Source organism: Salvia hispanica, chromosome 5 (genome assembly GCF_023119035.1).
Source record: "Salvia hispanica cultivar TCC Black 2014 chromosome 5, UniMelb_Shisp_WGS_1.0, whole genome shotgun sequence".
Classification (NCBI taxonomy): Eukaryota; Viridiplantae; Streptophyta; class Magnoliopsida; order Lamiales; family Lamiaceae; genus Salvia; species Salvia hispanica.
Window position 1 is genome coordinate 11,624,998 of NC_062969.1, and position 21,263 is coordinate 11,646,260.

General features: G+C 35.2%; 3 protein-coding genes across 3 annotated transcripts; 1 reads left to right on the forward strand and 2 right to left on the reverse strand.

The window, feature by feature from the left end:
- Positions 1-6,893: 6,893 nt before the first annotated feature.
- On the reverse strand, positions 6,894-9,612 carry LOC125188395 (guanylate kinase 2-like). Its single transcript, XM_048085209.1, has 11 exons — positions 9,435-9,612; positions 9,151-9,186; positions 8,930-9,031; positions 8,759-8,835; positions 8,540-8,669; positions 8,070-8,432; positions 7,868-7,989; positions 7,657-7,792; positions 7,519-7,567; positions 7,331-7,436; positions 6,894-7,255 (listed from the first exon to the last, which is right to left on the reverse strand). Exons 2-11 carry the CDS (start codon positions 9,151-9,153, stop codon positions 7,138-7,140), a joined length of 1,206 nt encoding a protein of 401 aa, XP_047941166.1. The 5' UTR covers positions 9,154-9,186; positions 9,435-9,612; the 3' UTR covers positions 6,894-7,137.
- Positions 9,613-13,839: 4,227 nt separating this feature from the next.
- LOC125189423 (glycine-rich RNA-binding protein 1-like) lies at positions 13,840-14,382 on the forward strand. Its single transcript, XM_048086703.1, has one exon. It carries the CDS (start codon positions 13,840-13,842, stop codon positions 14,380-14,382), a length of 543 nt encoding a protein of 180 aa, XP_047942660.1.
- Positions 14,383-16,156: 1,774 nt separating this feature from the next.
- LOC125188396 (remorin 4.1-like) lies at positions 16,157-17,975 on the reverse strand. The gene is made up of 2 exons (XM_048085210.1): positions 17,339-17,975; positions 16,157-16,535 (listed from the first exon to the last, which is right to left on the reverse strand). Exons 1-2 carry the CDS (start codon positions 17,843-17,845, stop codon positions 16,344-16,346), a joined length of 699 nt encoding a protein of 232 aa, XP_047941167.1. The 5' UTR covers positions 17,846-17,975; the 3' UTR covers positions 16,157-16,343.
- Between the last annotated feature and the right edge of the window lie 3,288 nt (positions 17,976-21,263).

Consider the following 21,263-nt stretch of genomic DNA (forward strand, 5'->3'; position numbering starts at 1 on the left):
AATACAGCCACAAATTAAATTGTTATTACTATCAGTCTATCACAATTATTGTTAGCTTTCACTGTCAACCGACGTCCAATTCTAATGAAGCCACCTAGTATTATAGATCAAAAAGGAAGAAGATGAATTAATTAAAAAATTGAAAAGCTGTAATTCGATTCAAAACTTCCCTGTGTAGTTGTATAGTCAAAGGTACAAGCATCAAAGCACACCGAACAAATCTATACTTGTCTCCAACATTAAAAAACAATGGAAAACTAATTCACAAATCACAAATTGAGATGTGCATTACAGCAACGATCGGTGAGAATCAATTGAGCAATCGAAATATCCACACCTTCTATCTTCCGGCGGCGGCGATGTGCGGGGAGAGGAATCGCGAGATCGCGACGCGGAGGCGCGGCGAGACGCTGTGAAAGTACGAGAGGACGTCGCCGAAGAGGTACGAGGCCGTCTCGACGAACAGATTGAGGCTGCGTAGCGGCGGAACGTAGAGAATGAGCGGCGCCACCGAGAACGCCACGGTGAAGAACAGCTGTAGCATCTTTTCGCGAAATGGAGTAATTGGGGATTGGAATAAATTAATTTGGGGGAGATATATGAATAAACGTGGGGCCGTTGAAATTGTGGCGGTTTTTTGGCTAGTCAACGTGGCATAAAAGTAGATAATGACGAAATGTCGAGATTGCCCCTACTCCTATGCTACCATATGAAATTATGAATGCATATTGCATATTTAAGAAATCTCATTAAAACAAATAGCAATGAGGTTTCTACATGTTTATTTCATTTTAATTATTTTTTTTTTCACATTTCACCCTTTTTATTTCAGGGTAAATAGTCCTTCCACAAACATATTTGCTGGTTGAGCCCGATTGTGAAATATTTTAATCGAACTGGTATATGTCAATATGTGTCAAAATCAATTATTAGGCTGGCCAAAAGCATATTATAATTATTTTTCAAGCTTTTCACATGTTTTTTTGTTGTTTGTAACTCTAAAAGACATCTAATACTAAAGCCAAATACTATACTAGTACTCTTTCACGGAAAGACATAATAAGGTCATTCATCCATAATGTCTTTCACTATATATAATCATTGTTATGTCATCGTCCTTTTATATAATTTTGTGTCATCATATCACAACACTTATAATTCATACTTTTTCTCACACCCTATTTAATTTTTAAAATTTTATTTACAAATTATCAATTACTAGTACTGTTTTAAAACTTCACTGGAGTATTAAAATTAAAAATCTTAAAAAACAAAAAATTACAGTCCTAAAATATTGGGATGTAATTAACTATATAAAATTGAAATACACAACAATAACAATTTAAATTATGAAACATGGTCAAATTCTAATTAATTCCATAAAATTTGAAATCGGAATATTAAATTACAAAGTTTCAGTTTTTCTTAATTTTCTCATCTATATATGATCAAAATAAGTATTTTTTTAAAATTTCCCTCATCCCCTCTTATTTCAGTGAAACAATGTCGTTTTGAATATTATAAAAAAAACATAAAAGTTTGTATACAAATAAGACGAGTGAGAGAAATTGAAATTTCGTGATTTAATATTCTTATGATGACTAGAATATAATTAATTGCATCTATTGACCTACTTAACATACATCAATTCTAATTTTGATAATAAAAATATAACTTATTTAGTAAAATGTTTCTCGTTATGTTATTATTTTGAATATTAGAGTCTATATGGAAGAAAAGTGATGAATACTTTTTTAGAAAAGAGAGTATTAAATTTAGTGCACTTATGGTATTGTCCATGAGTAACGCACGTTATGGTAAATCTAATTTAGTACACATATGGCAATCAATAATATATCACACATTATTTGGTTCATTCACCAGAAATGAAGAAACAAAATCGTGGTTGGCACCACCACCACATCACTAATTATGACTTCTTTAGACGCACGGAAATATAATCATTTCGTTTTATCTTATCCAATATTTTGATCATGTGGAATTCAGACTTCAGAAAAAAAAAGTGATTTTCAGTTTCATTATAATTTACTCCATTTTATTTGAATAAACTCGATTTAGAAAGTGCTGACGAAATCCAAATACAAAAACAAATCGCACGTTTATTTCGTCATTAGATGTTAAATTATATGCGGTCGATTTGAAGTTAGTTACAGATGCACACTCATAAACCAAACTGAAAAGTGATTATCATTCTCAATTTATTTATTTTTTATAAAACTATGAATAAATTCAGTCTAAAAAGTGTGATGACACATTTGAGAAAAGAAAATGTGGATGCGGGGCTAATTCAAATGAGGCAGCTTGTGCTTAATATGGAAAGCTATATTATTACCTTTATCCAAATAATGCATTTCAAAAATGTGAAAATTTTTAATTATAGATTTAACATGATTTGGGGTGAGTGGTAGTATATAATGTAAAATAAAATAAAATATGGAGTACTAGTTAGTTTAACAAAGATAAAAGCTCTATAATTTGGGGTGAGTGATGTAGTATAACGTAAAACTTAAAAAATAAATGGGCTTATTTTAAGACCATATACCTAACTTACTGTCTGTGCTTTATTTTGAATTCCACAAATTTTGGGCCTCTATACTTCTGAGCTTTCTGCTTCTATGGCATTTTGTTCGATATTGGGATTTTCACGTGCATATTTTATCCGTGTAAAAATCAAAATCTAATAGATGTATAACTTTTTTTCTGTACTTTTTTTAATATCCGAGACCTTTAGCATCGAGCAGTAACCACATTACCACTAAGTAAGCCAACACACATACACACACTTTTTTTTCTCTCTATTTTATTATACTAATACTTAACAATGTTACTTAATACTCCATCCATTGCATATAAAAACGAACTATTTCATTTTTAGCCATTAAGAACTTTTTTTCTCTACTAACAATACTTCAATCACTTTATAATTTATCTATTTTATTTTATCAATTGTGTATTAAAACTCATACCCCTTGTCTTTAAGGGACGGAAGGAGTATGATTCAAGAAAGTAGCTATTCTAAATGGGAGGGGAAATGATCCGAGCATTATTAGTTAGATAAATTAGGATTTGCATATCTTTGTTTTCTTGTTCATTAAGTTAGCTATTAGCATTATAAATATGAGCTATTGTAATCATTTGAGAAATCAATCAATAGAATATCAATATTATTTATCGTTCGTTGGCTTCTCCAAAGTGAGAAAACCGTCTAACTAGACGGGCGAGTCGGGCACCCTGCGACAAATATTTATCGATCGCCGATCAGCCCGATAGGAGGGTTATCCTATCAAATTGGTGCTTTCATCATGAGCTCACCCTCCAAAGCACCGATCGAATCAAAGCTATGTCGCTGCCCGACGGGAATCCACCGCGCACAACAACTAGCCACACCGATCGATCCATAGCTACGTCGTTGCCCGACGGGAATCCACCCGCACATAGCAACTAGCCACACCGATCTATCCATAGCTACGTCGTTGCCCGACGGGAATCCACCCGCGCACAACAACTAGTTAGAGCATCCGCAATGGTCGGCTAGCGACCGGCTAGCCAATTCGTCGCGCTAGCCGATCGGCTAGCCGAACCATTGCAATCGGCAAACACGAAATCGGCGAGCGGATCGGCGTGGGCTGGCCGATCGCTCGTCGCGTGGCCGATCGGCTAGCCGCCATTGTGGCGGCCCGATCGGCAACGATCGGCCAGCGCCGAATTTTATTTTTTTTTTAATTCTTTTTTTAAATTTTTTTTAATTCTTTTTTTAAAAAAAAATTTTAATTTTTTTAAATTTTTTAAAAACTATATAAACGCGATTTTCTCTATCTCTAAATTTTTGTACATGAGCAACATCTAGCGATGGACAACAACAACTAGCCCAATACAAAATTAAGACCTAAAATAGAAACATGTCATACCGTCGGGCCGGGGGCCTCTCCGCGCCCCCGGACCCCATGGCAAGGGGGCGTCGCCCCCCTTGACCCCCTGACTCGCCCCCGTTCGGCTAGTGGCAAACTATAACAGATTCAAGGTGGCTCGTGTGTGGAAGCCCGGATTTTTTTTATTATGTTATTTTTATGATTTTTAGTTAATGTATCTTTTTTTATTTAAATAAAATTAATGAATTTTCCCGTATATGTCTCGTAAATTTAATTCCGTATTTTTATCGTAATTTTAATTCCGTAAATGTAGTATATTTTGAATCATTTTTATTGCGGCTGGCCTATGACTAGCCTATGGCTGGCCTAAATCTGATGTGGCAGGTGGATTTTTTAGTGTTGCTGACGTGGCAGGGGAGAAAATGGCTGGCCTATGGCTGGCCTAAGCACCATTGCGGATGCTCTTATACCATCTCAAACCAAGCTGCGCCGCTGCCCGACGGAAGATGTTCCGCGCACAGCACCAGATTTGGTTGCCGAGTTCCCACCTTGAGGACAAGGTGGATTTCAACCGTGAGGGAGTTGATACAAGCATTATTAGTTAGATAAATTAGGATTTGCATATCTTTTTCATATATTTGTTTTCTTGTTTATTAAATTAGTTATTAGCATTATAAATATGAGCTATTGTAATCATTTGAGAAATCAACCAATAGAATATCAATATTATCGTTCATAATCTTCTCCAAAGTGAGACAACCGTCGTGCTCGACGGGCACTCGCCCACGACGGGCATTTATCGATCGCCGATCCACGGACGTCGATCACCCCGATAGGAGGTTTATCCTTTCAAATCGCAAGCCAATGAACGATAAAATAATATTGATATTCTTGATTGATTTCTCAAATGATTACAATAACTCCCATTTTTTAATGCTAATAACTAACTTAATGAACAAGAAAACAAAGATATGGAAAAGATACGCAAATCCCTAATTTAACTAACTAAATAATGCTAATGCTCGTATCAACTCCCCCACGGTTGAAATCCACCTTATCCTCAAGGTGGAAACTCGTCAACCAAATCAGGTGCTGTGCGCGGAACATCTTCCGTCGGGCAGCGGCGCAGCTTGGTTTGAGATGGTATAACTAGTTGTTGTGCGCGGGTGGATTCCCGTCAGGCAACGACGTAGCTATGGATCGATCGGTGTGGCTAGTTGTTGTGCGCGGTGGATTCCCGTCGGACAACGACATAGCTGTGATTCGGTCGGTGTTTTGGAGGGTGAGATCGTGATGAAAGCACCAATTTGATAGGATAACCCTCCTATCGGGTTGATTGGCGTCAGTCAGCGATCGATAAATATCTGTGGCGGGCGAGTGCCCGACTCGACCGTCTAGCAAGACGGTTTTATCACTTTGGAGAAGCCAATGAACGATAAAATAATATTGATAATCTGGATTGCCTTCAAATGATTAAAATGACTCCTATTTATAATGCTAATAACTAACTTAATGAACAAGAAAACAAAGATACGTAAAAGATATGCAAATCCCTAATTTAACTAACTAAATAATGCACCAGTTGTTAAGGTCTTTTTCCCTTAACGGCGATCGGCGGCTGTCGCTCGACGATCGAAATTGCTTCGGCGCCCTGGCACAGGGTCGGGGGAAATAATAGTTTCGATTTGTGTGCGGGTTCTTCCCGACAGGAATCCACCGTGCACAACAACTAGCCACACCGATCGATCCATAGCTACGTCGTTGCCCGACGGGAATCCACTCGGGCACAACAACTAGTTATACCATCTCAAAACAAGCTGCGCCGCTGCCTGACAAAAGATGTTCCACGCACAGCACCAGGTTTGGTTGTCGAGTTTCCACCTTGAGGATAAAGTGGATTTCAACCGTGTGGGAGTTGATACGAGCATTAGCATTATTTAGTTAGTTAAATTAGGAATTTGCGTATCTTTTCAATATCTTTGTTTTCTTGTTTATTAAGCTAGTTATTAGCATTATAAATGAGATTTATTGTAATCATTTGAGAAATCAATCGAGAATATCAATATTATTTTATCATTCATTGGCTTCTCCAAAGTGAGAAAACTGTCTTGCTTGACGAGCAAGTCGGGCACTCGCCTGCGATAGATATTTATCGATCGCCGATCTACGGAAGCCGATCAACCCGATAAGAGGTTTATCCTAACAGAAAAGTACTCCATTTCTTTCTCTTTTCAACGTCAAAAGGAAGAAAATAATACTAAATCTAATTTAATTTATGATCAAATTCAATTTTTGAAATAAAAGAAAAATACTACAAATTTTGCTCACCGACGGTATGTTGGATATTGTATTTAATATCTCAAAATATGTGAATAGATGAGCTTGTGAATGAAATTGCAAGTTCGAATTTCACCATTTTGTTCATGAAATATACCAACATGACTGTTCTTATATTCAATTTCCTTCTCTAATGAAAAAAATCATAAAAGGCAAATAAAAAACTCATTATGTAAGAGTATATGTACCAATTTAAAAACAGTGTCATGTAAGATTATGAGTTTTGTGTGACAAAATTAATATTGGACAAATTCAGTATCATGCATTCTGACAGGAAAAAAATGGACAAGAAATCAAATAATGGTTGCAATCCACTTAGATTTTGCCAACAAAGGTGGTCCAAATATTTTCCCAGCATGTTGATGGCAACCATGTGCTTTGTTAGAAGCACAGAATCACAGCTACCAACATGTGGTTTGTGCACAGACAACATGGAGCTGTCTACACACACTGATTGCTTTTATTTCAACAATTCATCCCTTGAAGAAATGGACTACTCACACTAGACGACAGACCGCCCTAATACCCTACCCGTCTGCCCCTTTCTCGCGAGGAACAAAAAAAAAGCTATTAAACGAACACATATCACTATATCAGGTTCGAGTCCACCATAATGCACTCTTCAAATTTAATGGTGCAGCTACCAAAATGATCAGAAGAAGTGCATTAAAAAGCAAGCATTTTGATTTTCTTTTTATCATATCCCAACAATGGGGAAATCAATATACGTTTTTCTCCTCACGAGAATTCACATGTTACAGCCCTATGAATCATCATGAATTGCCACCAGTGATATGTTAGCTATTGCATACGACTGTCTATAAAGCCGTAAGCAAACTACTCGGTAAGCAAGTCAGCTTATGAAGGAAAATAAGGGAAACGGAATGTGTTTAGGCGAGAGAGGTTGAAGTTAGCTTGCCATTTTAAAGCCATTAGTGCCGGTCATGGATGGTCCAGCCGCATAGAAATTTAGACCCCTCGTCCGGCCAGGGGCCCCACTCTTGATCGAGGATAAGTCCAGCACAAACCTGCAAGAAAAAGCTCGAGTAATCAAGATTTCATCATAGTATTATGTTTGTAACTTCATTTCAATAGGCAATTACATGTTGTTAGCCGGTTTCTCTTGCTGTGGAGTAGTGCAGTTTATGAGGATCTTCTTGTCGATTTTTGAGATGGTGTGTTCCAGAGGCACGTGGACCGTCTCTGGAACTGAAAAACGAGTGCGTTAATCTCATTTTACAAGCAACAGATTGCACAAAAAGCATGTAGTTGGATAGAATAAAACACTCACCTGATAACTTGGTGGCTTTGCCACTTCCATCATTCAGGCCTAATAATTTCTGCAAGATTTTGTGAGATTCAATCTCTGTATCATGTTGAAAATATGAACAAACATATACAGAGAAAAATAATAGTAAGATTCAATCACTTTAAGATTCTCGTAACACATCTCCAGATCATCGTTGATCAAGCAATGATCAAAGAGCTCGGACGAGGTTCCCTGATCAATCTCCATCTTAGCATTTCTTAGTCGCTTTTGGATCTGCTCTTCTGTCTCAGTCCCCCTTAATAAAATAAAAAGAGCTTCATGTCAATAACACTAGACTTGATGCATAGAAAGGAAACGAGGCTTAGCCTACCTAGCACGAAGGCGTTTCTCGAGCTGCTCGAATGAAGGAGGGCGGATAAAGACAAATATGGCCTCGAGAGAGCTAGCCTTGACAGATCTAGCCCCTTGAACATCAATGTCGAGAATGCATCTCTACAAAAAATCAAGAATCACAAATTCATATTCAAACTACAAGCTAATCATGTCTGATCAATGAAACGACGATTTGGTACCTTTCCTTGGTCGGTAACCATCTCAACCGCCTCCACACTGGTTCCATAGAGGTTCCCATGAACATCTGCAAACTCTAGGAACTTTCCATCCTGTATATCTTTCTCCATCACATGACGCTCTGTGAAATGATAGTGGACGCCATTCTGCTCGTTGTTTCTTGGAGCACGGGTGGTGTGGCTCACTGAGAACCCAAACATCATTGGGAAGTCCTCCATCAATTTGGCAATGAGGGTGCCCTTACCAACTCCCGAAGGACCACTTATGACAACTGGTATTTGAGCCTCTCCCACCACACCTTTACTCCAAGCAACCACTTCAGTCCCTACTCGAGCTCTCTGCTCTCTCACAAACGCAGTGTTAACCTAAAACGTCGGATCAAAGGCATCAAAACGAGCTAATTATACAGCAACCATACATACATACCCTACAGATCATCAGTTTCTCACAAATGATACTAAAAGGGACAAACCTCAAGGAACCAAAAGCAATCATCTGAGGTCGAGTTACCCTTGATGACCAAAATCCGATCTTCATCCAAGACTATAGCCGAGTGTCCCTTTGACAGGGCAGGTTTCGTCCCAAACACAGTTGGGATCACCCTAACAACACAATTCAAGATTCTGAGCTACCTTATTATTCAAATTCAAGAAAACTGAACTAAACATCACGATTCTCGAGCGACCGTTACCATTCGCTCGTGGATTTATCTAAAATCCGAACTCCAATGGAGGAATCAGATCCATTTCCCATTGCACCAATGGCAAACTGAATTCAAATCAAGAAAAAAAGGTCCAAGATTTATCCATAACCAAGGATACTTGAAGCATAGCATTTCATTCAAGATATTGAATCATCATACTGTTCTATTGCAGCCCATGTTGATGATTGTTTCGCAGCCCTTCGATTTCAAGAGAAGCCCATTTGAAACATCATCATCAGCAATGAAAGCTGGAGCTTCCCCCTGATCATAACACACACACACACACACAATTAAGCCCATTTTTCACAAAATCAATTTATTTATTTATTTTCATTCCACCCAAAAGTGAACAAGAATGGATCATAAATATGAGCACTCACCATTGATAGAGGCGATCCAAGCAATCAACAGCTAATCTGTTACAAGAGAAAACGTAAGGAGACATGAGATCCAAATACACTTCTAATGCTCACAGCTCTCATTGCTCATAAAATCACTACACACACTGATTGATCTACTGATTAAAAAAAAGATTTAATATTGGTATAATCAAAGCCTCAAATAACAGAAAGCCGACTTCCCCGCCACATTATTTGAGCAATCAAAACAAAAATTTCATCACATTTAATTTAATTTTATTTTATTTTATTTTATTGTCCCTTACCTCGTACACTTGAGTTATGCGCGTGCAACGAAAATGGTCAATCAAAGATGAGATTTTGAAGGCAGGGGAGACTTGGAAATGAGAAAGTGTGAAAGTTTGCAAGAAATTTTGGGAGGGAGAGAGGCACCCATTTTAGAAAATAAAGGCGACTAATAATAAGAATGAAGTGTGCAGCTTGAAAGAGGTGGATTTCGAATTGAGTTCACTAAGCAATTTGACGGCGTCATGTCCCTTTCTAGGTCTAGATTCATTCACTTTCTAGAATTGCTCCCTCCTTTTTTTTTATTCTTTTTTTCTCCACAAGTTGGGAAATTTTAATTGGAATAAACACCTGAAATTAGAAAATCGGACTATTCTTGAATTACTAGTTTTTATTTATTTTGTTTTATTGCGATTTACAACATCATGGTGTTAATGATGGTTTCATCACTTGAAATTATAAATATAGAATTTTGTCGATGTCGTATTCTTCACTATATACGCATTAGTTTTTTAATCTCGGAACAAAATTCATTATATTACTTAAATTGTTAAAAAAAACATTACATTAACTGTCATTGTTCTTTTCTCAAAATATCGTCATCACTAATAAATAATATATGAGCATACAAAAAATAAGCTAAAACTAGAATATATAGTTTTCTGTGAATTTGTGGTTTTGGTCTATTGAATCAGAAAATGTATTTCTGCGGTCCAATATATTCCTAAGACAATTTTGCTAAAAATAGTACTCCACTTCATGAGTGATTCAATTTTGTATTTTGTTGATATGATTTTATTTACAATATATTGAACAAGATTTGTGTTAAAATGACAACTCCTCTTAAAATAACACCGTGACACCGCTTATACAGCAATATTATAAACGCAACACATTAATATTACAAACACTATACAGCAATCTATAGATTATTGTATAGTGTGTTGGATATTGCTGTTCAAGAAAAATTGCTGTATAAAGACCAGCAAATTGCTGCCCGTCTTTTTCCAGATTTTTTTTTGCCACGTGGCAGCTTATTATTCATCCACGTGTAAAAATGATTGACTATGAATAGTGGTATGGTATTATTTTAAGGGGTGGTGGCCTATTGAACAATATACATGATCGAAATAACTTACATTTATTAAAATGAATCGAAGTTCAATTTATATTTTATGAAGCTTCCGTTTCGGTTAATAGGTAAATATTCGAATAGTATTTATAAATTTAAGGACAATTTGGTAAGATGATAAATCATTTATCTTGGAGTTTTATGAACCAAAATAATTTTAAATGTGTGTTTTTATATTTTTATTTATTTATTTTCACTGAAACTATTACTAGTTGACTAGAGTATGCACGAAATTATAAAATATATCGGTAATTTGTAATTAAAAATATAATAATAGCTCCAAGCGGCATTGGTAGTTAGGTCAGTATATTAATTCAACTGGACCCCACTAAATTGAAATTGCAGAATCTATGGAGTTAAAGTTTTATTGCTAGAAAACAGGATTTACGTTAGTATCAATTTAACAAAACATAATAAATTGCAGATGCCTGGCATATTAATGACCACGTATTTTGTATCAAGAGAACTGACCAATGTTTTAAAAATCGGATCGGCCGATGAACCGGTGAAGTTACTGGTTCACGGTTCAATCGGTCCGATCGATTCAATCACTGGTCGAATCGTTTTACCTTGCAAATATATATAATTAAATATATTTATACAAAATATATTAAATTCAATGAGTGATAAATTATAATTAGTAATATATAACAAAAACATATACTATTAAACTTTGTATATAAATTAAATAAAAAGAGCATTTAAAATAAGTGAATGATAAATTTTAAATAATAACTAAATACATAAATTATTAATTAGAATAACTAAAAAAGTACAATATTTTTCATATATAAATAAATAAAATTTATATTAATTCAAAAATGTTTATGTGGTGAAATAATATTATAGACAATATATAAAAATAAACATGAATTTTTAGTTAAATTAGATAAATATATACTATATTAGTATTATTAGTTAATACATAAATTAAACATGATTTATTAATAAGTTTGGAGTATTATTTAGTAAATATGGAGTAATAAACCATGTTAATAATATATATACTACAATATTAATACTTAGATAAAATCTATTATTTATATACATTATACAAATAAAAGTAAAATTTAGTGAGGGATAGTTAATATTAAGCATATCACAATTAATAGTAATTATTTAAAAGTATAAAATTAAACACAAATTATTAATTTGCGTGGACAAAAAATTATAGGTTTAATGTATAACAATAATTAATGCTCATAATATTTCATTCAAGTACATGTGGTGGAGTGGTAGAGATGTTGGTCTCTTGACTCATACGGTTCGCGGTCCGACCGGTCGAACCGGTCGGTCAGGTCCGGTTTTTAAAACATTGGAACTGAGAGAAGGGGTGTCTGTTCACATTTTATTGTCTCGTGATTTCTTAGAGTCCACAAATACATTACTACTCCCTCCGTCCCAGATAATTCGTCCCAATATTCCATTTCGGTCCGTCCCACATAATTTGTCCCACTTCACTTTTACTATTTTTGGTATTGGACCCCATATTCCACTAACTCATTCCTACTCACATTTTATTATAAAACTAATACTTTAAAAGTAGGACCCACCTCTCACCAATTTTTTCAACTCACTCTCCATTAAATTTCTTAAAACCCGTGTCGGGTCAAAGTGTCCCAAATTATCTGGGACGGAGGGATTATTATGTTTCAAACTTGAAAATTGTAAATTCACTTCATTTTAGAGCATTCATAGTGGGGCGGAGGATAGCCCGGATGATGCATCCTCCCCCTATCCTCCGCCATTGCAGGGGTTCGAATGATGCGCCCTCCATCCTCCGCGCCTTATGCATCGTTCGCGGACTATGCACACATTTTTGCATCCTTCGGCCTATCCTCCGCCCCATTGCAGGGGGTAAGGAGGATAGTCCGGACTGTGCACACATTTTTCATTTTTTTTTTATTTTTTTGGTATTTTCTTCTATATATATCACCAATTTTTTTACTTCATTTCACACCTTTCACTACACTCTCTTCCCCGTCTCAATTTTTCTCTAAATTCAATAATGAATTCTGACGATTTTCCATTTTTGCAAGCATAAAAAAAAATTGACAATAGGATTTGCCTTTAATTTATGGTGTTTTTATATTTGTTCGTGCTAATTGATATGTTTGCAAACATACAAAATAAAAAACAAATACAAGGAGTAGTAGTTAAAACTATAGGGCGGACTTTAGGGCGCCTCACATTTAGGTGGAAGAATAGGAGAATAAAATGATGATGTGGCGGAGCATAGGGCGGAATTTAGGGCGGACTTGGATGCCCTACGTATCATCACAATCACATTTTCGATACTTTACTTTTTAACAAATTGCAAATTAGATAATTATCTCAAAATTAGAAACATAAAACGTTAAAATAGAAATTTGGAAATTAATCATTGATGAAATTTTAGACCGGTAAGGATCACTTACCACAATTCCTCCTGCATCTACTAATACACACACACATACAAACATGTGTGATGGATTCCACCATCACTTATCATGATTGTGTGTGTGTATTAGGTAATGGAGGAGGAATTGTGGTAGGTGATCCATTCCGATTTTAGACAACTTAATTTTTTGTTACTATTTTCAAAATTTCATGTTTCTTGATTGGCGCCAATAAATGCAGTCAAATAAAAGTGGTTGAATGTGGACTGGACCATAAAGTTAGGCTTAGCACACTATGACTAGACAAAGTATTGATAATCACATGACTTTGGCCCATGTGACGTGACATATTATACTAGATAACAATTAAATTCATTAAAATACATCATATAACAATCTCTTAAACTGCATTATCCACCGATCTATTCTATAAAGTGACTGGTAGCTACTATAAGTATGATTTGGAATTTAAAAATTTAATAAAATAAATTTTTTAGCCGACTGTCCAATTAAAAATTTTACTACTTTTGCAAAAAAGGTGTTTCTATCTTAAGAAATCTAGGAATAGATCCGACGTAGTAAGGGCATCCACTATAGGGGCGGCGCGCCGGCCGCCCCCTTCCCGGCTACGCCGCGGCGGCGTATAGTGGCGGACGCGTCCGCCCCGGGGGCGGACGAATTTGTTGGGGCGGAAGGGGTAGCGCCGGCTTTGCGGCGAGGACGAGCCGCTGGAGAGAGAAAAGCGGCGGACCGCCGGTTCCGCCTTTTTTTTTTTTTTTTTAAATTTCGATTTTTTATTTAATTTATTCCACTCCACACCCATTTAAATTAAATACCCACCAATTTGTCTTCCACTCCACACCCATTTTCACTCCACCCCCAATTTCACAACCCTAAACCCTAGATTTTACCGAGATGCACGGGAGAGACGAAGATTCACCCGGCACGGAAGAATCGGGATATGGATACTATCCTTCTTCCCAGCCATCTCAGCTGTGGGGATCGAGTCCCAGTCCCCCTCCATTCCAGGCGTGGTCACCGACATCCCCGCCATGGCAACAAAGCCAATATCGGGCTCAATCTTCTCATCAGAGGAATTTGGGTCGTTCGGCGTTTGGGGATTATCGACCCACTATGGACTCGCCCAACCATCCGAGGCCGGATACCCCTTCTCACTCTTTCCAGCGCACCCAGACTCCTTTGTCTGATTTCGATAGGTTCACAATAGAGCAGATGATGGGGATGATGAGTCCGGGCCTTCCGGAGACCCCGCCGACGAGATCTGGCGGCGGCGGCGGTGGTGGGAGAGGCGGCGGCAACGGTGGTGGTGGGAGGGGCGGCGGCAACGGTGGTGGTGGGAGGGGCGGCGACAACGGGGGCGACGGGGGCAGGGGCGGCGGCGCCGGGGGAGTGGGCGACGAAGATGAGGCCGATGTTTCCGACTCCGCCACCGAGTAGATGGTGGCGGTGTTTTTATTTGTTTTTGTATGTTTTTTTTTAAAATGTTCGTTGTGTAATTTTCCGGTATCCATGAATACAACGAATATTTGGTCTCATCGCACTTTTTAATTTTATTATTTATTGTCTTGTTCTTTAATTATTTTTAGTCCGATAATTTTAATTGTAAAATTGAATTAAAAAATACAACAAGAAAAATAAAGTGAAAGTTGTCCACTATTGCTGCGGACACTTTTTTTTGGGGCTGTGGACAAATAAAATGGGACTATGGACAAAAAAAAAAGTTGTCCACCAAAACTTGTCCACCTATAGTGGATGCTCTAATAGTATATACTCTCCATTGACTTTTGAATGACAACAAGTGCTTATTATATATTGTAGTAGTATTAAATACTACTCCTAGTACTCCAATTCAACTTTGCTAGATTAAGTTTTGTTGGTTGTGAAGTTTAAAATTTTGATTAAAGCGAATATTGTAGTGTATCATTTTATCACTTAAAGTAGATCCCATAGCACAATGCAAAAATTTTATTTATACTCCTATTTAGTTTTTGGAGGAATGTATTTATTTGTTTTTTTTTTTGAATTCATCCCAAATTTATATCTTGGCCATTAATTAATCCTCACGGATGCCCGGAATTCCATTACGTGACAAATGTGATTAGAACAAATCAATTAGGTCCCAAATTCTACACAACGTTGTTTTTGTTTCAACTGAATTGCTGTCACCACACAAAAAATCACTCATTTTGTTTTCATACACTATATTTAAAAGTTAAACGTTGCAATAATGATATGTCAAATTATTTGAAATTAATCCTGCATAATTACACTTTTGCTAGCCTGGCTCCTATAAGGCATGTCACATCAATTGGATGCTAATTTTTCATCATTTTTTTATTTATGTTGACAACTGACAACGTTTCTAAAATTTTATGTTAAGATATTGCATATAAAGTGAAAAATTTAGCATTAATTGGCTATTAGTATATAGTACGGAGTACTCTATTTTTTATCAGACAATTTTGTTGGTACTATTAACGTAACTTGGTAAGATTTTGCAAGTTTGCAACTACATAGAAAATGAAAGGTGTGGCACGAAACTTCTAGGAAGGTGAGTGAGATATATTCATTCATCGAATGAAGACACATTTTAATCAACATAAACAATACAAATTAATACTACTACTAGTATTTTGGGTTTAAGCCCAACTATTGTATGATTTTCATGTGACCGAACGAAATATGAATTGGGTCCAATTATTCCTCCTGGCCTATCATATGTTATGGATTTATGGGGTAGTACTATATTGTGACAATTTAGGAAGCGATATTCATGGATTCATTAAATCATTCCACGTATTACTATATTATACTCCTTTCGTTCCCCATAGTCTATTTTTTCATTTTGATTCTTTCAATAAAATTAGTCCACCTCTATTTTTGGCAAGTTTTTCTCATTATTCCTCACTAAGAATATATACTTCAGTCACTTTTTTCTTCTATCTTTTTCCAACTATACAAATTTCGCATTGAAACTCATGCCAGCCTCAAAGTTCCTATTTTTAGAGTATCATACGAAGATCTTACTAATTTTATTCATGGAGGTTTTCAAAACATCTTATATCAATAGAGGTTCATGTCCATTATTTCACACGCTAGCTAATGGTTAATGAATGAAAAAAATGTTACACATGCATGTATATAGTTTGTTACGATGACAACAAAACTGAACGACTACCTACTATTGAACTAGTAGAACTTATACATTATATACATAATACATTCTATTAGTACTATTGCAGTATTATGTTGTACATGCGATATGCTAAGTAAAAGAAACAAGGAGTAGAATGAGCTCTATTTAATCAATGGATAGACCGTTCGAAGACGAGCGCACTCAAAACCCTCGGGAGTTGGTTTGCTATCGCGCCATGACACACATGCGAGACGACCGATGCTTAGAAGAAAGAGCGCTTGGAAGGAGCTCGCCCCATGGCTCTCATGAAAGTGGCTATTTCAAGAACCCTAGCAATTTTAGTGCCTCTTTTGCCCTCAGCAGATGCCCTTTTCTCTTCGGCTTTTCTGTGGGCTTTTGCTATGTCATTTCTCATCTTTTCTAATGCTTTTGCTCTCTTTTCCTCTATGTTTCTCTGCAAGTTTAATCAATTAATTATTTCATTTTTAATCAACCTCCAATTTTACATTTATTTTGTTGAAGAGGTGGAAAACTACGCAACCATGCATATAAAAGTTAACATCATACTACAGTGATTTATCTGCTATATATAAGTTGAAATTAGTAATTGCAATATATAGCTGTACTATATAAATAATACGTCCGTTTTGAATTAAATTTGGACTAATAAAAATCATCAAAATGATAATGAAATGGCATGTTCCACAATGAAATCTCAATATGGTTGAGCTACCATCTGAACATCACAGAGAAAAATTAAGCTCTAACCCTATATAACAAATCACAAACTTAATTAAATTGGTGAGTTGTATGACGATTGTGCTAGCTAGAAAATGAAGAAATTAGCTGTAACAAAAAAAAAAAAAACACCTAATTAAATTAATCTTGATTCGCATACGATTTTTTTGTGGATTTTCTTCCTAAAGTTCATCTACATGAACATATCTAGGATTATTATTATGCCTTAAGAGGAAGACATTGACTAATTTTTAAGTAGGACGCGCTACCTAAATTCATCTCGAATCTTATACACTAAATCTCGAATTAATCTTGATTAAGATACTAGAATTTCTTTGGTAGTTACATTTCTCAATCCTTAATTAAGTAGTACAGTAGTAGTACTAAAATTTGAACTTGTATCCCTTTTTGGTGGTTCTACTTAATTCTCTCTTACTAACTCTTTTAAAACATTTTTTATTAAATTCTGTGCCAAAAAAAAACACTTGGAAGAACGGAGGGAGTAAGTAAGAGTATTACCTCAACATGTTTCATCCATGAAGAAGACTTATGCTCTTGCTTATCTTCCCAACCGTTGATTACGGTTTCCTCTCTCTTAAACCGGTTGTTTATCTTGGCTATCTTCGCATTCTGCCACGCATTAATCTTGGTCTCCGCTTCCTCTTTCTTCACTCGCTGCACTGTCACCACCTCCCGCGGTGGCGACTGCAGCGGATTGGGATCGAGGACGATGGCTAAGGGGTTGGTCTCGAGCGGCTCGGCCGAGTGGCGGTCCTCCCCGATGCGGCCCAAGCCGGCCGGGTCGAGTCCGGTCTGGTTCTGGTCGGCTCGAAAGCGGGAGCCGGCCAGGACTAGAGCGTTGAACTCGCGGCTGATGCTGGTGAAATTCTCACCGGAGGCTGACGACGCCATGGATAGAGATGATGAGGGCGGCGGCGTCAAGGCGTGGATGTCTCTCATCGTCGATGATTCATCGGAATTGTCTTGATTGTGAGTGTTGTTTCTCGCTCTTTGCTCGTTCAACATCGAGATATATTAGTCATGGAAGAATGGTGATCAAGCTACTATATATGTGGACGGTAAAAAAATTTGATTTGATTTTTATATTTATTTTGATTTGGTTATTTTGTGTGTGAGTTCATAATATTATTGTTGATTGAGGAGATATTGATTGCAAAAATGAGGATGCTTGAATTGATTGCTGGTGTAGCGACTTCCACACTTGATAGATTTAGATTGAAATTGACCAATATCTAAATACTACTACCTCCGTCCACTAATATTTGTCCCACTTTGATCGGACACGAGTTTTAAGAAATGTAATGGAAAGTGAGTTGAAAAAAAAGTTAGTGGATTGTGGATCCTACTTTTATATATTAGTTTTATAATAAAATGTGAGTAGAAATGAGTTTGTGGAATATGAGGTCCACTACTAAAAATAGTAAAAATGAGATGAGACAAATTTTGAGGGATGGACAGAAATGGGAAAATGAGACAAATTTTGGTGAACGGATTAGTACAAAAATTTATTGTACTAAACTTATGAATAATCGTAATATTTATGGTTCTATTAACTAAATTAAGGATTTGTTTGATACTTGAATTGAGAAATGATCTGATGTTGAAATGAAGTTTAAAACGACTTTTCTTAGCTTTTGAGTATGGGGATTAATGAGTCATTTTTATGTCTCAACAAGAATTTTGATCATCATATTATATACCCTTTGAACATTTATTTCCATATTACGTGCATGAGTTTGATTTGATTATTTTTTTATAGGTATGTTAATCGGGCCAGTCCATAGGGTTTCAGGCCAATCCTATTCGGATTGCGGGTCAATCGAGTTCGGGCTAATCGGGTTGTATTTTTTCAGGTTGTAAAAGTTCAACCCTAACCCTAAAAGCTCGGGTTTCGGGTTAGCTCAACGGATTAATCGGGTTGCTACCGATAAAATTAACATGCGATCAATCCAATAAATAATGGTGATAATTAGTTATATTTATAAAATGTAAAATATTTAATTATGATAAATTTGAGATATATGCTTAAACTCAAACATAAACATGATCAAATACTAATATTTGAGATTTATGCAAAATAAAACATAAACACCAAGAAATTTTAAAGCATGTTTTAGAAATTTAAATATATTTTTTACTGAATTTGAAGTTTCTAATTTATTTATCTATTACTATGTTAATAAAAATTTAATATAATTTATATATTTAAAGTTAAAAGTTATTTTTTTAGTAATCTATATTATAAAATAACCAATGAAATGTCGAATTAGAGTCAAACAAATAGAACGATAGAAATTTTATCGGGTTTTCGGGCCTGCCCATCGGGTTTTTGGGTCTGGCCCTAACGGATTACGGGTTAATCAGGTACATGCTAATCAGACTGTAATTTTATTAGGCTGAAAATTTTCAGCCCTACCCCTATAAATTTGGCGGATTATTTAGGCCAGCCCACATGTTGCGGACTACATTGAGATCCCTAATTTTTTCAATACAATCGAGTCGTTGTGATTCTAGTTACGTGTAACTAATGAGCATTTAGTAGTACTTGTATGAAATGCCTATTTCATAAAGCGTACATGTTGGTTGTACTTGTATCTTTGTTTGCTTGGATATATGGTAATGGTCTAATTTGTACCAGCTTGGCTATTGATCTGTGGACGAACTATTATCATATCGAATATTGAATATAAAAAAATAAACGATTGAATGAGTTGTTATAAAATAGAGTGAACTTCAAAAATGGTCCCTGGACTATGGGTTTATCTCGAAAATGGTCCCTGGACTTTAAAAATATCACCAGTAGTCCCTGGACTAAGGGTTAATATCAAAAACGATATTTTGAGACGAAAATGCCCTTTTGAGGGGTTTTGGGGTTTTGGGCAATTTGGTCTTTTTACACTTTTAACATTTTAAATCTGATATTATTTTAGTTATGTACTAAATCTGATATTATTTCAAAATTATCATTCTTCTTCCCTTTTGTCATCCTTCACTTAGTTTCTTTATTTCAATATTAGATTTAATTTTACAAAATTAAATTTTAAATTTCAGTTTTTAAATATCAATAAATTTTTTTAATTATAAAAATTATTAAATAACAAAAATTATTAGTCATAATCAATATTTGATAGTGTCTAATATTTAATCAATAAGATATAACAACGTCTTAGTTTTAATCAATATTTAATAGCTTTAATCATAAATAGACAATATAACACGATTTATTCTATGCGTCTAATGTAAGACTAATATAATTTTCGTTTATTAATTTGAAAACAATCAATCAAAATGACTAGAAAATTTCAACAAAAATACTCCTATACAAAATTTTTAGTCGACTTCATAATATTCAATCACAAGCAATTATAACAACCGAACGAATGCTAAATAGAATAGCTCTTATTTTTCCATCACGATTAATATTATTTTTCTGTACTTCTTCAATTCAGCTTAATATTATATTAAATAATAAAAATTAATAGTTTTAATCAACATTTATAGTTTCCATGAATTAATAGTTTTAATTAAAAAAATTTATTGATATTTAAAAATTGAAATTTAAAATTTAATTTTGTAAAATTAAATCTAATATTGAAATAAAGAAATAAAGTGAAGGATGACAAAAGGGAAGAAAAATGATAATTTTGAAATAATATCAGATTTAGTACATAACTAAAATAATATCAGATTTAAAATGTTAAAAGTGTAAAAAGACCAAATTGCCCAAACCCCTCAAAAGGGCATTTTCGTCTCAAAATACCGTTTTTGATATTAACCCTTAGTCCAGGGACTACTGGTGATATTTTTAAAGTCCAGGGACCATTTTCGAGATAAACCCATAGTCCAGGGACCATTTTTGAAGTTCACTCTATAAAATAAAGAAAATGTCATGTTCAACTTTTGTCAAATGGATGAGCTGTCCCTCTAATGATTTTATCGATGATTATGCTATTGGTGGTGGATTAGTCATAATCAGCATTCGTGGCACAAAATCCATAAATGTACAACACCTTCCATTATTGAACCATCATCCAATAATTCATCAAATCCATTTTTTCAGAGAGATTTATTTCTTTTTTTATAAATAATCCTTATATATATACTGTGGTTTGAAGACTCTCAGTCAATTAAATAAAATGTTGTTACATATTTGTTTTTATCATTTATTACAATCACATCAACCTACGCATGATTATATGTGGTGAAAAATATATGCAGTTTATATTAGACGATCGAATGTATATCAATGTTTTAAAAATCAGATCGGCCGGCGAACCGGCGTCGTTACTGGTTCACTGGTTCAACCAGTCGAACCGGATTATATAATAAACACATATATTATATATTATTAAATACATATAATAATATATGTGAATAAAAAATAAAAATAGCCTTATAAAAATATCAAAAATGAAATATTTGG

Coding starts and splice junctions, on each gene's coding strand:
- LOC125188396 (XM_048085210.1), bottom strand. CDS start 17,845: ATGTTGAACGAGCAAAGAGCGAGAAACAACACTCACAATCAAGACAAT. Junction 16,536..17,338: donor CATGGATGAAACATGTTGAG/GTAATACTCTTA, acceptor TTAAACTTGCAG/AGAAACATAGAGGAAAAGAG.
- LOC125188395 (XM_048085209.1), bottom strand. Junction 8,836..8,929: donor ACATGGGCTGCAATAGAACA/GTATGATGATTC, acceptor ATTTGAATTCAG/TTTGCCATTGGTGCAATGGG. Junction 7,437..7,518: donor CAAAGCCACCAAGTTATCAG/GTGAGTGTTTTA, acceptor CTCGTTTTTCAG/TTCCAGAGACGGTCCACGTG.
- LOC125189423 (XM_048086703.1), top strand. CDS start 13,840: ATGCACGGGAGAGACGAAGATTCACCCGGCACGGAAGAATCGGGATAT.